Source organism: Phoxinus phoxinus (genome assembly GCF_949152265.1).
Source record: "Phoxinus phoxinus genome assembly, chromosome: 5".
NCBI classification, from domain to species: Eukaryota; Metazoa; Chordata; class Actinopteri; order Cypriniformes; family Leuciscidae; genus Phoxinus; species Phoxinus phoxinus.
In genome coordinates this window covers 18,139,870-18,161,431 of record NC_136880.1, presented here as the reverse complement: position 1 = coordinate 18,161,431, position 21,562 = coordinate 18,139,870, and the positions used below count along the sequence as shown (strand labels likewise).

General features: G+C 38.4%; 2 protein-coding genes across 7 annotated transcripts in view; one reads left to right on the top strand and one right to left on the bottom strand.

Annotated features, from left to right (window-relative positions):
* The window catches only part of xpr1b (xenotropic and polytropic retrovirus receptor 1b), a 27,695-nt gene extending 20,328 nt beyond the window's left edge, over window positions 1-7,367 (top strand). The window contains exons 10-15 of the mRNA XM_079613686.1: window positions 90-255; window positions 355-549; window positions 800-960; window positions 1,992-2,131; window positions 2,423-2,644; window positions 5,343-7,367. Of these exons, the coding sequence (XP_079469812.1) occupies window positions 90-255; window positions 355-549; window positions 800-960; window positions 1,992-2,131; window positions 2,423-2,644; window positions 5,343-5,397 (939 nt within the window). The 3' untranslated portion in view covers window positions 5,398-7,367. The remainder of the gene's footprint in view (window positions 1-89; window positions 256-354; window positions 550-799; window positions 961-1,991; window positions 2,132-2,422; window positions 2,645-5,342) is intronic.
* On the bottom strand, window positions 7,230-21,562 carry LOC306999195 (lipoamide acyltransferase component of branched-chain alpha-keto acid dehydrogenase complex, mitochondrial-like). 6 transcript variants are annotated; one of them, XM_079613689.1, is made up of 12 exons: window positions 14,418-14,775; window positions 13,535-13,652; window positions 13,311-13,386; window positions 12,846-13,027; window positions 12,650-12,753; window positions 12,321-12,555; window positions 11,050-11,216; window positions 9,877-9,954; window positions 9,526-9,717; window positions 8,757-8,828; window positions 7,850-8,058; window positions 7,230-7,746 (listed from the first exon to the last, which is right to left on the bottom strand). In XM_079613689.1, exons 1-11 carry the CDS (start codon window positions 14,466-14,468, stop codon window positions 7,891-7,893), a joined length of 1,443 nt encoding a protein of 480 aa, XP_079469815.1. In that variant the 5' UTR covers window positions 14,469-14,775; the 3' UTR covers window positions 7,230-7,746; window positions 7,850-7,890. The 6 variants fall into 6 exon arrangements, 5 of the variants coding, with proteins under 5 accessions (XP_079469815.1, XP_079469816.1, XP_079469814.1 ...); XR_013797765.1 differs by having other exon boundaries at window positions 7,441-7,746; window positions 9,485-9,717; XM_079613691.1 differs by lacking the exon at window positions 13,311-13,386 and adding an exon at window positions 21,486-21,562 and having other exon boundaries at window positions 7,441-7,746; window positions 14,418-14,531.

Here is a 21,562-nt window from a genome sequence, read left to right as displayed (position 1 = left end):
TGAGACATTATTCCATTTGTAAATTATTGATTGAATTGGTCAAATCCTGTTTTCTCATCCTTTATTTTCCACCCTTTTTATGTTTGTAGTTTCGAGTGGTCACAGCTCCATTTCACAGAGTTGGGTTTGCAGATTTCTGGCTGGCTGACCAACTCAACTCTCTAGTAGTGCTTCTGATGGATCTGGAGTACATGATCTGCTTCTACAGTATAGAGCTGAACTGGACCCATTCTGAGGGGAAGCTAAGGTTTGAAGGTATCCAGATGCACATCAGTGTCCTTGCATTTTAATTTAATCATGCTTTTATTGGGCAGTTAATGATGACATTTCAATATGTTTTTGTTTTCAAACCAGGTGAAGGGATTTGTCACTCATATTCCTATGGAGTACGAGCTGTAATCCAGTGTTTGCCTGCCTGGTTCCGGTTTGTGCAGTGCCTGAGACGTTACCGGGACACAAAGCGTGCATTCCCTCACTTGGCCAATGCTGGCAAATACTCCACTACTTTCTTCGTGGTCATCTTTTATGCGCTCTATAAGACTCATGAAGGTAAGCACCTGAGCTGTTACATTCTTTACCTGCAATTCTTTGTTTACCCAACATGACATTTTTTGTTTCCACTCAAAACAAGTGTGAAAGGCACTCTTTGTCAGGTAAAATATAGTGTATGATATTTTTTGGAGATTAAAAGCGGACCACTCACCGAACCTTGAGGAACGTCATGTGGTTAAACGTGCAGTCCTGTGTTCTCTTATGTCTGTGATGTTCTCTCATGTCACTACCTGTCTGTTATCATTAGATTATCAGGAAGGTCAGGTCTTCTTGTATCTGATGATTGCCTGCAAGATCATTAACTCCTGCTACACCTTAATCTGGGACCTGAAGATGGACTGGGGTCTGTTTGACAAAAACGCAGGGGAGAACACCCTTCTCAGAGAGGAGATAGTATATCCACAGAAAGTAAGAATACACACACACTGTTAACACTTAAGTTGTCTTATTTAAATATTTTTGTAGAGAACATACCCCTCCACAGCATTTACACTGTGGATTAGGGGTGTAACGGTACGCAAAAATCACGGTTCGGTACGTACCTCGGTTTTAAAGTCACGGTTCGGTTCATTTCGGTACAGTAAGGGAAAGAAATGCAAAACATTAAACTGCTGGTTGTTTACTATAAACTTTTTTTTAACAATTTGTTTACACTTTTTTTAAACACACTTTTTAATAAAATATAATTAATAAAAAATATATAAAATAAAAAAAGAATAAGAAATAAAATACTGCTGCAAAGTTCTCCACTAAATAAAATACTCTTAAACCAATACTGGCCATGACGCTAGCTAGCGAGAGGCTGGGCTAAAGCTGTGTATGTGGTGATCGGGCCGAATTTTAGGCAGTAGATTTTAGACAGCAGTAACCGAACCCGACCCAAGCCCGACCCAAGCCCGACAGGCATAAAGATATTTATGTCCGAGCCCGACCCGAGAGTTAAAATCCCATTTTTTTTCTCTCATACTAATGACACATGTACGTTTGTTTGTGTGGAAAGGCCGCTTTTATTAAGCAACTGAAAGGCATTCGGAAATGTCAACAGATGAGCACATCAGCGCGCATGGAGCAACAAGCGCTCTTAACACAGAGCGCATGCACGCGTTTCGTTGTCACAGCAACATAAACAAATTTCCGCACACAGGAAGACAGATGTTATGGTAATATTTTACATGTATTTGAATCACAAAAACGATTAATCAGATTTAATCAGTGCAACGCGGAGACTTCCGACACTTAATATGTTCGTGTGGAAACTCGGAATTGACGCATGTTCCGCACACAAAACTAGCCTAATTTACGTGACAGATTGCATTCGGTGCACATGTGAACCGTACCGAAAGTCCTGTACCGAAACGGTCCGGTACGAATACATGTACCGTTACACCCCTACTGTGGATGGATTCGTTGTTGTTAATTTGTGTGCTCTCTTTGAACAGGCTTACTATTACTGTGCCATAATAGAAGATGTGATCTTGCGCTTTGCATGGACCATTCCGCTTTCCCTTGGGATTGTGACTTCATACCCTCACATTTCTGATATTTTGGCCACTATTCTCGCACCTCTGGAGGTCTTCAGGTGAGCATACCTGCATATATCCATATGTCTGGTTTCATGACTCATTAACCTTCCTACCCACAATCTGTGGTGAATAGTTGACCTCTTTGATGAACGTGTTTTTCATGACATGGCTATTGTGTATTTTAGCATTTCTGGAACACTATATAGGCCAATCAGAAGCCTTTACAATCATGAAGCCATTTCATCAGGCCCCCATCCTCATTATTGTCTCCTTAAATGAATGGCATATTATTTTTTTAGCTGGAAATAGTAAAGTAACTTATCCTCATAATCTGTCATTTGTTTCAGGCGCTTTGTTTGGAACTTTTTCCGTCTGGAGAACGAACACCTGAATAACTGTGGTGAGTTCAGAGCGGTGCGGGACATCTCGGTAGCGCCTCTGAATGCAGATGACCTGACGCTACTGGAGCAAATGATGGACCAGGAGGATGGTGTGAGGAACAGAAAAGGAAAGAAGAACTGGAAGAGAAGCTACAGCATGTCCTTGAGAAGACCACGCCTCTCCTCCCAGTATGTGCAACATAGGACCACCAATCACACAGACACAAATCCAGACATGGAATCCATTAAAACAAGCTTTGAACAGCAAAAACAGCTGGCAATAGATAGAACATAAAGAAACGTCAGATTAATCTAAATAAGCTGAATTTAATTTTAAACATGAAAAGGTTTTGTCCGATTGGTTTAAATCAGTGGTTCTCATCCTTTTTTTGGTGGTCTGACTCCAAAAATAATTATTTGTATCCCTTATTTTGTAAGTTTGCCCACTTAAAAAGAAATGAAGGGTCTATGATTTTAATGGTAGGTTTATTTTAACGGATAGAGACAAAATATCAACCAAAAAATCACATTATACAAAGGTTATAAATTGATTTGCATTTAAGTGAGTGAAATAAGTATTTGATGCCAAGCAAAACATGCCTTAGTACTTTGTTGGCAAGCACAGAGGTAAGACATTTCTTGTAGTTAGTCACGAGGTTTGCACACATCTCAGGAGGGATTTTGGTCCATTCCTCTTTGCAGATACTCTCAAAATCCTTAACGTTTCTTTGGCTGTCGCTTTGCAACTCGAAGTTTAAGCTTCCTCCACAGATTTTCTTTAGGATTGAGGCTTGTAGACTGGCTAGGCCACTCCAAGACCTTAATGTGCTTCTTCTTGAGCCACTCCTTTGTTGCCTTGGTGGTATGTTTTGGGTCTTTGTCATGCTGGAAGACCCATCTTCAGTGTTCTGAAGGTTTTCGTCCAAAATTGTATGGTACATGGCCCCGTCCATCAGCCCCTCAATACGGTGAAGTCGTCCTGTACCCTTAGCAGAGAAACAGCCCAAAAGCATGATGTTTCCACCGCCGTGCTTGACTGTAGGGGTGATGTTCTTGGGGTCACAGTCAGCATTTCTCTTCCTTCAAACACGGCGAGTTGAGTTGATGCCAAAGAGCTCAATTTTGGTCTCATCTGACCACAGCACTTTCTTCAAGCCTTCTCTCAATCATTAGATGTTCATTGGCAAACTTCAGACGGGCTTGAACATGTGCCTTCTTGAGTAGGGGGACCTTGCGGGCGCTGCAGGATTTCAATCCATTGTGGCGTAGTGTGTTACCAATGGTTTGCTTGGTGACTGTGGTCCCAACTGCATTGAGATCATTAACAAGCTCCTCCTGTGTAGTTCTGGTCCCTCACCTTCCTCACGATCATCCGTACCTCATGAGGCCAGATCTGGCATGGAGCTCCAGACAGAGGGCGATTGATTTTTCCTTTTAGTATTTCTTTCATTTCTGAATAATCACACCAACAGTTGTCTCCTTCTCTCCAACCTTCTTGCTGATGGTCTTGTAGCCCCTTCCAGCTTTGTGCAGGTCTACAATCTGGTCCCTGATGTTTGACAGCTCTTTGGTCTTGCCCATGGTGGTGGAGAGGTTGGAATGGAAGATACAGATTCTGTGGACAGGTTTCCACTGACATTAGGAGCTTTCTTAAAGTGACAGGACTAATCAGTGTTTCACACGGGCACATGACCAATCTGTGGGAGGCAGAATTCTTGCTGGTTGCTTGGGGATCAAATACTTATTTCACTCGATCAAATGCTAATCAATTTACAACCTTATTATAATGTGTTTTTCTGGATTTTTGGGTTGATATTCTGTCTCTATCCGTTAACATAAACCTACCATAAAAATTATAGACCCTTAATTTCTTTGTAAGTGGGCAAACTTACAAAATCAGCAGGGGATCAAATAATTATTTTCCCCTCTGTACATTTCAAGAGTCCAGAAGTATTAAGAAATGAACGCTCTTCAGGGACCCCAAACTTTTTCAAATCAATTAATTTGCCTGACTTTTCCAGTTTAAATTTTCTTGGATAATAATTAATGTTAAGGATTTGTTTTTTTTTCTCATTTCTATCTTATAAAATATTTTAGAGCTTGGCATTACTTGTATATGTATATTCATTATAAATTTCCCACAGAGTTTGAAGATTTTATTAATTGACCTGACTTCTCTAGAAATCACTTTTAAAGGAAGCTACCTCATGTATACTTTTTCTTTTCTTTTCTAAAACCTGGGGTTTCACTTCTTGAAGTGAAACAAAATGAGATTTTTATTTATTTTTGGTTTCATTTATTTTTCAGTTCTTCTCCTGGTTGGGAACAACTGCTATAGCATGGTCTGAGATTCAAGATACCAAAATCAAAAAGCTTATCCTTTTATTAGCGTTGCAACTCTAGATAAATCCCAGTTTTTACATGGACTTCAACACTTTGTGGCACTCTCCATGGAGAGGGTGCAAAATAGGGCTTGAAACAAAACAAAAAAGACATATTTTTCGGTTAACAGTGTTGTAGTTTTAGCATAAAATAAGGTATTTCTAAGTTTGGGTTTATAGTTATTGATGAATGTATGTTTCCCGTAACAGAAAATTAGTTTTCTTAAAACAAAAGGATTGTCAAATATTTGAACACGCGATTGAATTGAGAAAATTTCTTGATTTGTTGACTTGTATGAGTTAATTTAGTAGTTTCCAAATTTAAACTCTGTAAAGAACATATACATTTTTTTTTTTTGCCTTTTAATAAAAAGTAACAGGACATCAGGGACCCTATTTGGTGAATAAAATTGCCTTGTAAGCTTCTGAACACCATCACACAGATGCCCTCATGATGAAAGTTTGATTAACTCAAGGATCTCTCTCTCTCTTTTTTTTTTTTTCAGGTCGAAAGTCCGAGACACCAAAGTCCTGATAGAGGACACAGATGACGACACCTGACCTTTGCGTCCGCAATGGCTTGATAAAGTGTTTTTTAAAGGACCATAGACCTCAGTGAGCCTCGACTCTTCAAAAGCTATCCAATCAATCCATCACAAAGCTGCCTGACTACACCCACACACACACACACACTTCACACAACATCTCACTGACTCGTACACGCATATGAGCTCACAACAGGAGGAGCCACTTTTTAGTTACTGTACTTTTTTTGATTCCTTCGTTGCTGCCTTGATCATTTTTGTGAAGATACAATATGTGGATCTTCAAGTGAATTCAAAGGACAGTGTGTATAGATGCATCAGTTCACAAACCGCTTGATTGGACTGCGCTCATACAAATCACACACCTGACTGTGGACACTTCATTGCAGCAGTTGTGATCAGTCAATCGGTTTGGATACTTTGTCCTTCAAGACTTTTATGAGGAGGGTATGAAGACATTCATGTAGCACATGGACTGGTTTACCCTCATTCATGAAAATGGCAATTTAAAAAAAATATATATTTTCTTTTTTTTTGAATGTACATTTCATTCTTTTTTTTTTTTTGAATGTACATTTCATTGTTATTTATGTGAAGGAGAGATGCCTTGAACGTTGCTTTAAACCTTGGGACTTTTACCCAGGACCTCTGCATGCTTTTGACTAACCCTCAGGTGGCTCTGAATGAAAAATACCAATTTGACATTTATAGTTATTAAATGCTTTGCCACTCGAAGTCGATTTAAACACAAACCACCGACGTAGTGACCTAACCCAAAATGCCAAATGGGAATTTATGCCTATGTTTGTTATAAAACATTTTTTCTTTCATGTGTCTTATAGTCAGTCTAGTTTGAAGAGGTGCTGCTTTTGTAGACCCAGAAAGAGAAAAAAAAACCTTTTGCTTTAAAAGTGTCAGGCTCATGTTAAGAGCTAGCCAAATATCTAAAGCATTCCTCGAGAACATTTCCTTAGCCTTCATTTTAACGCCGACTTCCTACATACGATCCTCCTGAAACTCCATTTTGTTTTTTATAGTGTTAAAAACACCGCATACCTTATTCTCTCGTCACATTCCACTCGAGTAGCATTCCAGGTCTCTGATCGTTTTTTTTATTTTCATTTCAGTCAGTGTCTTCCAGAGCAACTTCCAGACCACCTGAGGGTTTCAGAGGTTCCGGGGAGAACCGAAACCTTCGTTTTCTTTTCAGATGAAGCTTCACGACTGATACGCGAGCACACCCGAGTTTCTGTGTGAATCGTTCGTAGAACTTGTTGCGTAAAATCATGATGATGCATTAGGCAAGGATGGTTTTCTGAACGATTATGCCCGGGTAGTTCTCGTATGATGTTTTATAATCCATTCCAGTTGGAAATGTGTATTTGTACCTCTGAAGACCTTGCTGTCTGTGAACGAGATCGATGTAAGACATTCATGAGATTCAATTACGCTGCAAGACTCAAAGACTCTCACCGGCTACACCTCACATACTATGTCATGTACTACTGTCCCAAGTAAATGCTTGGACCAAAAATATATATATATAAAAAAAAACTAAGTTTCTCTGTTGGTGTTTTCTCGTCTCATTTTAGACATGCATTTAGATTGAGATTTTTAAATCACAAAAATGGACAAGATTGCCTTCTGCTCTTTGGTTTCTGAAATCTGAATCTAAATGTGTGATTCTTAAATGGATATTTCACCCAAAAATTAAAATGCTGTCATTTACTCCCCCTCATGTCATTTCATACCCATGTGACTTCCGCTTTTCTTCCAAAAGTTGTAACGAATCCTAAGAGATTTCAGTCTTTCCATTGAAAGACCTTGTAACCAAAACTTTGCTGCTTCAAAAAGTTCACTGAACAACACTGAACAAAAAGTTCACAAAGATATTGTAATCCAAATCTTAAGAGACACAATCGCTTTATATGATGTACAGCTTTAATTTAGGCTTTTATTCATATATAAACTTTGATTAAATATGGTAAACAGAAGCTCAAACCCTTTTGTAGTGGTCACTTAAGCTTATTTGAAGAAAAGAAAACCAGCAAGGCTTGTTGCTGTGCGTCAAAAAACAAACTTTATTCCCATCACATTTTAGTAATCTACCCATGTGTGGTCCAGTTGTTCATTTAACAGTTAAATGATGGTCCTTTCTTTCCTCTGACAGCCAGTCACATTGGCACACGAGTGGTTTTAGATGAAGTGGCTGTCTGTCAGCTCTACAGAGGCTAGTGTGAATGAAGTCTCAGAGAAGGTCAGCAAACAATGAGATGTTACAGTCCAGACGCTTGTCCACGGGCCAGTCAGTATCAGCCTCCGTCTGTGCATTAGAAAAACCTACAGGCCACTTCAGACGCCTAACCTGTGCAAACAAATTCAGTTCATTTCTAACCAATCATAATGCACAGAGGACTAAACATTTTATATAAATGCGCAAGTGATGCGTAGTTAAAGCATCTAGAGACCTAAAGACACTCCAGCAGAGATCTCATTTCCAGAGCAGGCTTCATTTGAGATCCAGGACCATAGCAGCCGGGTTCTCCAGGAAAGACCGCCACAGGTTGGAGAAGCGGGACATGGTGGCCCCGTCTATGACACGATGATCGGCGGACCAGCTGACGTTCATGATGTACGCCTTCGCTATTTCATCACGGGAGATAAACCTGGGCAGCACCTGCAAGCAGAGAAACAGCTTTAAGTTTAAAGGCACAGTCACATAAGTGGAATATCACTGAACATTTGTAGCCAAAAAATGCCCACTGTCAATAATGTAGCGATGAATGACGCACAGCTCACACAGAAGTCACTTTCAAACCCAGCAGTTTTCTATTGGTCAGCCGGGTGAAGCCACATGACCAACTTGAACCTGACACGAACTCTGCGTGGGGAAATCTTTCACCCTCGCGTGGATTTCTATTGAAATCGCTGCACATTGGATATTTCCCCCCCCAAAAAAATCTTCAAACAATGGTACATTATATGGTGATTATAAAACTAAAAGTTCATATAACACATGAACTGTATTCATGTTGGTTTCATATAGTTCTGAACTTAAACCATTGTGAGAGCAGTTCAGTTTAATGATTCTAAAAATGTCATGTGGTGTAACCATTAAGTATATAACTGCATTTTCCTTAAACCTTGAATACATGCGAGTACATATAGTAAGTTTAGAAATATATTTTTCAATAGCATTGAAAGTTTTGGGGTAGTGGCACGAGACATTTTACAACCTATTTAATTTATTATAATGACAGTCACTATAGAATATACAAAAGCAATGCAGCAAAAATCACTATTACTTACTGTATATCCCATGATTCAACAACCATCTCCTTTTTTATTGAAGAGTGAGGAACACAAGCAGCTCACCTGGATCTTTCCCAAAGCTCCGATGGCCACCTCCGGGGGCAGAATCACAGGCTTGGCATACGTCCCTCCAATCTAAATGAAAAAAAAAAAAACTTTTTAAATTATTTTATGATGAGAGATCAGATTATCGCTAGATAGCAAATAGAAGCCCATTGAAAGCCTGCTGTTGTTTGAGGGCTGCTAAACCAAAAAAGAAGCGCTTAGACCTTCCAGACCCTCAAATATATATCCTTCAAACAGGACAGGGTAACGATCATGAGGCCCAACATTCGGGGCAGGCTGCAGTCGAGGCCCAAATAGGGTAACAGTGTTTAAGACCAAGTACAGTGTGTAATTTATGCATCACTAGTGGCAGAACTGCAATCTGTTCCAGTGGACGAATGATTAGGGATGAGCATTGACACAAATTCACAAGCTTGCGATTGGTTTTAATTATATCGGATATATATACACAGTACGTCAATTTTCCTCAAGAAAAAAAAAACACTATGGAAGTCAATGGGGTCCATCAACTGTTTGGTGACCAACATTTTTTTAAATATCTGCATTTGTGTTCAGCAGAAGAAAGAAATTCAATCAGGTTTGAAACAACTTGAGGGTGAACTTTTTTTTGGTGAACTATCCCTTTAAGAATCGATATCGGTTCATCAAAATGGAGAAATCAATACTTTGGGAATTTTTGGGAAACTGTTTAGACAATTCAATTGGGGGATGCAGAAAATACACACTTGACTTTGGGAAGCCTGAAGTCAGGTGGACGCCGCCTCACCGAGCCAATGTTGGAGAGGGTGAAAGTTCCTCCAGTGAGGTCAGCGGTGCCCAGCTGTCCAGCTGAACCCAGAGCCTGCAGACGCTTGAGCTCCACAGCGATGTCAAAAACACTGAGGGCCTGAACGCTCTTCACATTGGGCACCAGGAGGCCCTGAGGAGTGTCCATTGCCAGACCGATGTTATGAGACGCCTGAGAGAACACAAAAAAACAAAACAATGAAACTGTTATTTCTTCTTCTTCTTACTCTTACAAATAGTGCTGTTTAGGACATTTCAGCATACCATGAGCCTCAAAAAGAAACTTTGTAAAGAGAATGATGTAATTGGAGTGTTTTGGGGTTTGTCTTGCCTTGAATGTGATGTTTTGGCAGCTTTCATCCACAGAGGCATTGAGAACAGGAAACTGCAAGAGCCCTAGAGATGCAGCCTGAACAAAACAGTATAAAGACAAACTAGAATTATAATCGGACCCCAAACACCTGGAGTTAAAGGCACACTATGTAAGATTTTTGGATCAAAATATCCAAAAACCACTAGAACAATGTTATATATTTAGTTGATTTGTGTACTTGCATATCACACAATGTGTCTAAGAATGTTTAAATCCAGAGGAATTAGCTGTTTTAACCAGGACACAGATCGTGTCCGTGCGTCGCCTATCAATGACATCATACCCGCGTTACCCTCGATTTCATGGAAACACCAAAGACGCTTTAATATATTATGTGTTTTCTTACAACTGTTTGGATACATTCATTGACAGAAAACTAATCGTTGTTATATAGCTCAACACAGTCAGTCTTTTAGTTTAAATCTCGTTTTCTCGATTTCAAACCATATTTACCATGTCTAATATCGATCTAGCTCACTGCAGTGTGCAACAAGTGTCTCATATAGTAGCCGTCGAGCGAACACACAGAGTAGCATTATAACACCTTTCAACACCTTTCAGTATGTAATATGATAAAACAGCGCTGTTACCCCACATACACATGACCGGAAGAAGCGGGTATAATAAAAGCTCCACTGCTCTCGAGCTGTGTGTCGCGCTCGTCTCTCATTAGCAATCACTCCAGCGCCTCGTTCCGCTCCAACGGCTTTCGTAACGTTAATAAATCTTTAATACATTACCGGTCATCAATGAATATGATTTCTGCCCAAGTCCCGTCGTATTCTCCACCGGCTGTAGAGGTGAAGACAACAACTCCCACGACTCCACGAAATCAAGGCGTCATCAAGCTACGCCTTTGTTCTTAATAAGTGACCTCTAGTGGCGAAAAATTACATAGTGTGCCTTTAATATTCACATCGCAAAAAGCCATTAGAGAAGTGATCGTACACAATCTGATCAACAACTTTTCCCGCCATTCATGATTACTGATTAATTTTATATTTCAGAGTTTACCTATAAAAAAAAAATGGACATTTAAATTAATATTAAAAAATCTTATAGCGTGATGGCCCTTTTATTTTTAACGTGTATAAACAGAAACAGGTGGTTGGAAATGTAACTGGAGAGCACCTTGATGAAGAAAGGCATGTAGCTGAGTTTGACACCCCGAGACTCGGCCAGGTCCTTCAGCTCCGAGCGCAAGCGCACTAGCTGCGTCAGGTCCACCTCATCACAGTAACCGAAGTGAGGAGTTTTCAGAGCAGCGCTCATGGTCTTCACCATGGCCTTCTGGAAACCTGTTTATCACCATATAGAAGAGATGTTCAAGATAGCCAAACATGCAAGACAATGACAAATAACATCATCCATGATAAAGAAATGGCAATATAGTTTAAGGTCTTGAACCTTAACTTAAGGTCAGTTTACACCGGTGACTATATAGTTTTAATTCTATAAGAATAGGGAAGTCCACAGCACAACTATGATGACACAGAGGAACGATATTGTTGGAATCACTTTTTAGAATTACTTTTATTTCTGGTGGATGAACGATAAAAACATTGAAAGCCAATCAAAATCCCTGTAAAGATCTCAGGCACTTAAATCGGCAGACGACATAACAGCAATGCGCTTATTAAAAACAATATAGTTACTGTAGTCATAGTTATCTTTATCATTCTTGCTGTGAAAGGGCTTGAAAAAAGGTATGTTTTGTATTTATGTTGGTTTCATATGGTTTTAAAAAACTTGTATGCCCTTTTTATAAGAAAAGTTTAAATTTAATGACTCTGAAAATGTCATGTGGTGTAACCAACAAGTAAAAAGTAATATTCCATACATCAAATATATGCAAGTGTACATATTTTAATAATTATTTTCGATGTTGTTTACTATATTTTTCAAGGTAAAAAGTTTTACACATATCATGAATTGTTAATTAAAGGAATAGTTCACTTAAAAATTAAAATTCTGTCATCATTTAATCACCCTCAAGTTGAGTCAAACCTGTATGAATGCCTTTCTTCTGCTGAACACAAAAGATCTTTTTTTAAACAACTTGAGGGTGAGCAAATGATGACAGAATTTTTAAGTGAATTATCCCTTTAATGAATATTACATATTTGGGAAGTCGCACCACATGACATTTAAGAAAGAATTAAATGAATAAGGTTCTTTTTTTATTTACAACTTTATGGTGCCCGATATTATTTTCATTATTTTTTTAAAATATATATAAAAAAACAGAACATGTGTTCAAGTCATTGTAATCACGAATTTGCATTTATAATATATTGGTAACACTTTACAATAAGGTTCATCAGTTAACATTAGTTAATGCATTAACTAACATAACTTTTTGAATATCATTGACCGACATCCAAGAACACACTCAAACTCACCATTCAGAGGCTCTGTCCTGTCTTCGCCGGAGAAGATGTGCCGCGGGATCGCCGGAGGTGCCGTGATGGGCGTCTCCTCTTTGGGAGGGGTATCAGGAGTGGAAATCACAGGTGTTGGGATATTCTGGACCTCATAAGGCAGGATGGCTCCTGTCTGCTTGGCTAAGAAACTGATAATGTCCTCTTTTAAAATACGGCCATCTTTTCCAGTCCCGACCACCTCACTTAGTTTAATCTGGTAGAGGACAGATTTAGACATCAGGAATTATACAGAACTCAATAGAGCCACAATGATAGGGGGGTTACAGTCTGATGCCATGCACAATTACATTGTTCTCCATGGCCAGACGGCGCACCGCTGGTGTCGCCTGGGTTTTTTCATGGTTATAGGACATTGCTGGAGTCTCTACCACATCTTCCTCTGGGTCGCCCTCTGCAGGACAAACAGTATTAGTGCACAGAGCTGGGAGGACATTTCCAAGTTCAAAGTGAATATTAAAAATACGATCCACAGCAGTGACTGACCCGGCGCTTTGTCCGTTTCAATGTCCACAAGAGTTGACCCGACATGTGCGACAGCATCTACATCATAGTACAGCTTGCGGATGACGCCATCATAACGGCTTGCGATAGTGACGGATGCTTTGTCACTCTGGACCTCACAAATGCTGTCAAACTGGCAGACCCTGTCCCCTTCCTTGACATACCTGCATACAGCATAAATCTGCTTGTATGTTTCCTAAATATCTGCAAACATGTTTTTTCATGCTTTAGTACAGTCAAAAATGTTTTTTACATACAACACCTTTAAAATCTGACAAAAATATTTGAGAACCCTTGTCTTAACAAACACCTCAGATGATCCTGTAGTCTAAGAGCAACTTTGGTGGCTCCACTAAAGCAATTCTTCTGTTAGGGACAAAGGTCAAGGCTCAGATTAAGATCTATTTCAGCATGTTTACAATACAAGATTCAAACACATCAACATACCACTCTTTTACTGTCACTTCCATAATGCCCTCTCCAATATCTGATAGTTTGAACGGCAGCACATGTCCAGAGGCCACTGAAAGTATGAACAAGAGTATACTGCAACAGTCCAGTTTATTACCACAGCAATGACATGAGCAGAAAGATCACGGCGTGTTAATGTGTTGTACAAGCAAAAAGCCTGATTGAACATATATGGGAATTTCCATCTTTCCGACACATACCATGGCTGGATCTGAAGCCTCTCCAGTGAATTGAAGTGAGTGGTGTGGAGATGTGAACTACAGGGGCCGGTCCAAGGGCCTGGAGCCTGGGACCCTGCTGGAGGCGATGGGATACGACCTGGGGATTTCATGAACACAGGCAAAAAGAACATTTGCTAAATTTGAAAAAAAAAAATTGCTCAGGATGCTAAAGGTAGGTTTACTAGCCCTGAAATAAGTTTCCACTTAAACCAAGTTATCTGAGACAGACTGGGATTAGTGGGTCAATTAAACGCAGCAGCATTTCTGCAAATGCGTTAACTAATACACGAAGCAGGTTTTGCTTGACATAATGAAATGAATGACCATGGATCTATTTTGGTTGAATACTAGTATGCCTTCTTTAAATTCGACATGAAACAAAGTTGCGATAGTCTTTAGTTCACTATTGTGACATTCTGTATATCCAAGCGAAATGGCTTCTCAAACAAGAAAAAATGTATGGCGGGACTTGATTTTGTTCAATGGGAATTGATTGGTTCATTGAATTGTTCTGGTTTGTTTGCTTTTGCTGTGATCTCAGCCCTTACGTGTCATTACTCACCAGATACGTTTTTGAATTAAAGATTATGAGGGCACATAAATTCAAATGTGTATGGACAAACTATTAATAATAAATACTGCAATATCCAATAATAAAATAATAAAATTATTAAATGCGCATTTTGATTTCATGGTGACTTTAATGAATATACACTGACTATTAGCAGAGGACAGGACTGAACATTTCAGCAATTCATTATATTTTCAATTTGTGCGTGTTCTGTGAGTTGTGAGTTGGCTAGGAAACTCGAACACGGTGTGTTACATTCGTTGGATGAAAGCACAATGTTTCCAAACTCACCAGACGCCTCAGTGTTGTCAGAGAACTCCGCACTGATGTCATCGCCGCCATGATTGCCCAAGACCCTCACGGACACGATGAGGGCAGGAGATCTCTCTCTCCGGCATCCCGAAACTGGGAGCGAGGTATGAATAACCGACTCACTGAGCGCATCACAATCATACATTTACCTTGTAAGACAAAAACAGCTCAGATGTACTGCAACAACAACCACTTAATACTACACAATCACGGAGAAATCAAACCAGGACTTCCTGTAATTGCGAGCATGATTGCGAGCCCCAAGTGGTGTTGGTCATCTCTCATCTTGCATCCTCTTGTTTGTTACGCTTGTTGACGTCATGCTCACGCCTTCATTGACCAGCCAATGAGTGTTTAGTTTTTTCAAGCATGTAAACATTATTTCGCCGTATGTTAAAATTATTTGAAGTGAAAAATATCTTACAATTATTTGAAAAACAAAATGTGTTTAGGCTACTCATTAACCTTAACTAACAACTTTAAGTTTGTTTTATCTTTATTTATGTAGGGGGAGAGTGGGGTGAGTTGTGCCAGTTTTTACTCAAAGTGACTTTAAAGTGAGGCCATGACAGTAATGCCTTCAATTTAAGGATGTACATATATTTCAGGATGTGGTGCATCCCTGAGAACAATAACTTTGGATCTGAAATACATTGTTTCAGAAATATAGCTTTTGGGAAAAAAGTGGTCCCGTGGCACAACTTGCCCCTGGTGCGGGGTAAGTTGTGCCTTTGGGGGAATACGTTGGGGGTAAATTGTGCCAGTGATTTCTGAAGTAAAACAGAACATTTTAATGTTATGAACTGTAATGCTATATAAAAGCAAGACAAATTTAATACAAAATTACTCATTTAATGTTTATTTAGATATTGTCACCCTATGAAACTGTTAGAATACCATAGCATGCGTTTTTCCAATATGGTAAATTGCATAGGGATTTTGTATTGAACATAACTCTGGATCACAGTGTCACAGAGACAAGAGGGCGGGCTCATTTTCCTCAGACGACCAATCAGTCTCTCAGGATCTTTGTGAAGCTATCAAGCCATGCCCTAGCAACCATTTAGAGCACCATAGCAACACAATGTATGATATTTGTGAATCATTTCAGGCAAAAAGGCTTTGGCAATAGATGCCTTTTGACATAGAATGCTGTCTGTCAATTATGTAACATATAAGAATAAAGTGAATAGGCTAATTTCTAAATATTGTGTGATTTAGGCCACTTAAAAACTTAATAAAACTTCTCTTTAATAACATAGTGCAAACTCAAAACTGAAAACAGTGTTAGCTAAATTAAACAAATGGCAGGTAGGCCTAAGTCAAACACTGATGATGAGGCATGCCCATCTCCTCACTTCTCCAGATTATCCCCTGTGAGTATGTAGGTCTAGGTGGTCTGGATCTGGCACAACTTAACCCAGGCCCTTTGGCACAAATCACCCCAGACCCACAAGTTTGAAAAACTAGCATGATCCAGCAGTTAAGAGCTAACTTCATGCTAACTGTATAGACTCATTGTATAGCATGCTAAAGCACTAAAACATATGTAAAATGTTTTCAAACGTGTCTATCCTTGTTCAGACACTACAATGAAAAAACCTTAATCATAGAAATTTTTCTTTGAAAGGAAAAAAACAGTTTTTTGAGCTAAAATGTGTTTACACTCATGCCATGTGTCTCTCTTCTTTGGAGGATGAGTAAAATTGATTGCTTTTCAAAATTATGTGGTCACATGACCAATTTCTCCTATGGTTTTCCAGAAACAAGGGGTGGTACTTCCCCCCTGGCACAAATCACCCCACTCTCCGAATTTGCAACCTTAATCTTAATGTGAAAGTCTATTCAAATATGTTTACTGACCTGCAAGAAGCCTTACTAAAGTAGCCTAAGGTAATAATATTTTCAAAGAAAATAACCTATAAGTGCGAACTGAACGTAATAGTTTGATCCCAAGTAGCCTACTCTAAGTATAAAGGCTACATCTTTATGTAATTTCATAATTACTTCTATTGAAGTGTAATGTCATGCAGTAGCTTATACTGACAAGCATTTATGGTAAACTAAAATATCCTACTTTAATGTAATTTCTATTAAAACGTGTAGCCTACAGTATGTCATGTATATAAAGGGTAATAATGAACTGTTTGTATGGAATAACACACTACAGTTATAACAACTTATAATAGTGCTTGTGCTTTAGTATGTTATATATAGTCGATATACATCAAAATGCGTGTACTACTTCAAAGCATGACAAAATATTATTTAAACACTACCATTTAAAACGTACATTGAAGTAAAACTTTTATTTGGACATTATTACAAAGTGCACTTTTTAAAAGAAACATTGTGACCTCTCTTTAAAGTGGCCTTTTATTTAATTATTCAATATTTCATTATTATTATTATTATCTGCCAGTAGTTTTTACAGTACACTACAAGTGCACGTTTAATTCAATAAACTGCACTTCTTTTCGTTAATTTCCATAGGAAATTCCTGATGGAAACCACATGGGATTTCCGGGTTGTAGGTCAGTCTGTCATGTTTGCGAAAACGTCCTCTATTATAGACTATTTCAGACCTCTTCTCTTCTTTATACTTTGCTTTAATCAACAACATTATTTTTCGTTCTCCTTATTTTTGACTACGTTTAAAGCCAAAAAGTTGCTGCCTTAAGTCATTTCAACTTAAATTACATTAAACATACTTTTAAAAAAGGAGTTTCAATTTGCTTAACTTATTTTGATGAGTTAAAGCAATCTAAAACATATGCTGTCTCATATACTATTTTACAGTGTATACACAATAATATTGAGTTAATATGCCAGCTTTGGTCTGGTTCCACTGCATGGCTGAGGTAAGGTGACCCAGTCTCTGGGACGTCTCGTCCCACATAGTTCAGCAGTCATTCTTCTCATGGTGAGATTATCACGTCAGCTTTGACCCTGACCGTCTTGTCCAGCAGCTCCTTAAGATGCTGCTTAATTGGCTGATTGAAATGACCGGGTTAAGACGAGAATAGACGATGAGGCATGACTGTGTGCAGGCGAGATGAAGCACAGGACTGAAGGAGGATATTCTCTCATGCATTGTGTTTGGCTGATGCTTCAGGATCTTCACACAGATCCCAGTATAGTTAATTTGACCCAATATTTGTGAATATCACTCCTCTGGCGCGTTTTCTCTATAATGACATTTTGGCTTAAGGACACATGAATGAGTGAATACATTGAATACAAAAAAATTAATACATTTTTTCAAAAAAATACAAAAAATTAAACACATGAATGCAATTAATGTACTTAAATCCAAACCTTTAATTATTGATATATTAATATGGTATTTTACCATTTTATAAAAAACAAAACAGCATCTCATCTATCTCTTCGAACTTTGTAGTAATTCTTTATTTAAATGAAATTAAATTATTTAATTAAAATGATCATCAAATAATCAAAATTAATCTAAAGATAAAAATTTTGATGATTAGAATGCGATTACCGTACAAATAATTGTGCATTACATCTTATTAAAAGAATAATCTGATATGATAGCTACATGATGTGGGGGGGAAGTAACAAAAGATTTGGCTAGTCAGCTTAAAAGTCAGAAAGGAATATTTGAACACAATAAACAACATATTATATATACTACAAACATATTAAAAATAAAAGAAACTGTCAGGATTTATTTTGCAATAATGTTCGGAGAACATTAGATTGATTGTAATTATATCAGAAGAAAGAGACCACAGTGATGTTTATGAAACTGAAAAAAGGTTATTTTAGCATTATTTATATATATTTATCAATATTTTGAATTAGCTTTTTATTTGGTTACATTTTTAGAGATTTTTGGTTAATTTTTTACATTTCTGTGCATGTAAACCTCACTCCCCTGGACTCAAGAGGTGCACTAGTCTTTAGCCTTCTTTGTTAGAAACGTATTGAGTATAGGACCGGATGCATGTGGTGCCGTGACCCAGGTGGGAGTGAGGTTTTGGGGAGGTGACTGAAACAAAGGCAAGCTAGTTGCTGTTTGTGAAAACCTCACTCCCCTGATCTCAAGAGGCGCACTAGCGACTGACGCTATGGTTGCGGTCTTTAGTATCCTTGTTAGCACGCCCCTCGTTGGTTCAAATCGAGTACGACCGGTTACAACAGGTCCCCTGAATTACTTTTTATAGTGAACAATACATGGGGGACGATGGACAATAATACAGTTTAGCAGTCATTACACAAAAATATTTGATGTTACTATGCTGTGATTGACCAATCATGTCATAAATAACATCTTTTTATCTCATGTTAAAAATCATGTCATGTCAAGCAGCATTTTTTTCATCCTATCCGCATCCTGTGGGGAAGAGCTCCTCTTCTAGTGTTTCTCAAATATCTACAGCGCTGATAAGCTCTCCTGTAACGCTGTGGTTGACCTTGCCTGTTATTAGAAACCCTGTTCCATTTGGACTCTGGCCTCTAAGCATGTCCTCATCTCAGGTGTTACCTCAGCACTGTCCCACAGCCACTGACCCTTGAACGAGAGACAGGGATTCCAGACGGCTGCGGTGCTGAAAAGCCCATGCTGCTTTATAGTGGCAGAGATTGATGGAGCCTATACGAGTGTGTCACAGAAGGCCGTATATCAAGCCCAATCAGAGTGAGAATTCAGCAGTGACATTCCCACCTCTATGGGAATTGAGAGTAACCGAAAACCTTTGGCACCACCGGAGCCGGGCCTTTCTGAAGTCGAGCTGTAACCCGAGGCGGTCACTTGAGCCGCTCTTACCTTTGTTTCGTAGCAATTTGGCGGGTGGAGCTGCGAGGAGTTCTGGAGAAATGCAGCTTATTTCTTCTGTTCTGTGACGCAAATTATGTTCGGCTGCCTCCAGTTTATATGGGGGATGACGTGAGGATGTGATTCTTCATCAGCAATATCCTCTTCCTCCATTTACGGACCTCAATGAAGGCATGTCCCATGTGCCGGGCTGGAGGGGACACTGGCGCTTTAAGCGCAGGCGTCCAGCCATGGTGCCACCAACAGCCTGGATAACCCACATCACAGGTCTGTCTATCTGTCTATCTATCTATCTATCTATCTATCTATCTATCTATATATCTATATATCTATCTATCTATCTATCTATCTATCTATCTATCTATCTATCTATCTATCTATCTATCTATCTATCTATCTATCTATCTATCTATCTATATATCTATCTATCTATCTATCTATCTATCTATCTATCTATCTATCTATCTATCTATCTATCTATCTATCTATCTATCTGTCTGTCTGTCTGTCTGTCTGTCTATCTATCTGTCTGCATGTCTGTATGTCTGTCTGTCTGTCTATCTATCTATCTATCTGTCTGTCTGTCTGTCTGTCTGTCTGTCTGTCTATCTATCTATCTGTCTGTCTGTCTGCATGTCTGTCTATCTATCTATCTATCTATTTGTCTCTGTCTGTCTGTATATCTATCTATCTATCTGTCTCTGTCTGTCTATCTGTCTGTCTGTCTATCTATCTATCTATCTGTCTGTCTGTCTATCTATCTATCTGTCTGTCTGTCTGTCTGTCTGTCTATCTATCTATCTGTCTGTCTATCTATCTATCTATCTATCTATCTATCTGTCTGTCTGTCTATCTATATATCATCATCTGTCTATCTATCTATCTATCTATCTATCTATCTATCTATCTATCTATCTATCTGTCTGTCTGTCTGTCTATCTATCTATCTATCTGTCTGTCTGTCTGTCTGTCTATCTATCTATCTGTCTGTCTGTCTGTCTGTCTATCTATCTATCTATATATCATCGTCTGTCTGTCTATCTGTCTATCTATCTATCTATCTGTCTATCTGTCTGTCTGTCTATCTATCTATCTATCTATCTATCTATCTATCTATCTATCTATCTATCTATGTCTGTCTGTCTGTCTGTCTGTCTATCTATATATATATCTTCGTCTATCTATCTATCTATCTATCTATCTATCTATCTATCTATCTATCTATCTATCTATCTATCTATCTATCTATCTATCTATCTATCTATCTATCTATTTTATTGTTGATTTTGTAAGGTGACCTTGAGTGTTGAGAAAGGCGCCTATAAATAAAATGCATTATTATTATTATTATCTGTCAATCTATCTGTCTGTCTGTCTATCTATCTATTATCTATCTATCTATCTATCTATCTATCTATCTATCTATCTATCTATCTATCTGTCAGTCTGTCTGTCTGTCTGTCTGTCTGTCTGTCTGTCTGTCTGTCTGTCTGTCTGTCTGTCTATCTATCTGTCTGTCTGTCTGTCTGTCTGATATACATTTCTGCTAAGTAAGTACAAATTATTTCACAGGTTGGCCGTATTGTAATATGTTCCTGGGTAATATGTAAAATATATTCTTTAACAAAGTTGGATGCAAAAATAACATTACTTCTTATTTCTGTGGCTAAATCATGTAACATGCATTACAGGTTTCCTCAGTCGCTTTGGTGCATTTCTAAGATCAACACTGAAATTCTTATAACTACTTGTTCAACCTCCACATTATCCAGTCACTTGTGGACATCATAAATAAAATGTATAGTTATTTTGAACAATTTGTAAATGCTTGGGTACAGTAATGCAATTGATTATGTAAAACAGTGATGAAATAAGGGCACTATGTGGATCATGTTTTCAATCATTATATATATATATATGTGTGTGTGTGTGTGTTCATACAGTACATTCAGTAAAAGTAAAAGTGTAACTATGAATCCCGTCCAGATTCATGCAATCAATATCCCATATAGAGTAGCCTACTACTGTATAAAATTGTACAGTTGAAATGTATATGCCATACAAATAAAGTGGAGTCTTGTGCATTTTTAATCGTCATCAAAATAGTTGTACTACACTGTACAGTAGAAGAGTACACTGTTATATTGACAACGTGGCTAAGCATTTTGTCTATCTTGTTTTTGAAAAATGACACAAGGACTTGTTATTCTGATGGCACTGATATGTTCACTGACATAAATACTTACTTTTGAGAGATGAACTAAGGATTTTGAGCGAGTGACACGCTTTTACAGGTAATCCATGGTGTGCTGCTGTTTGTACG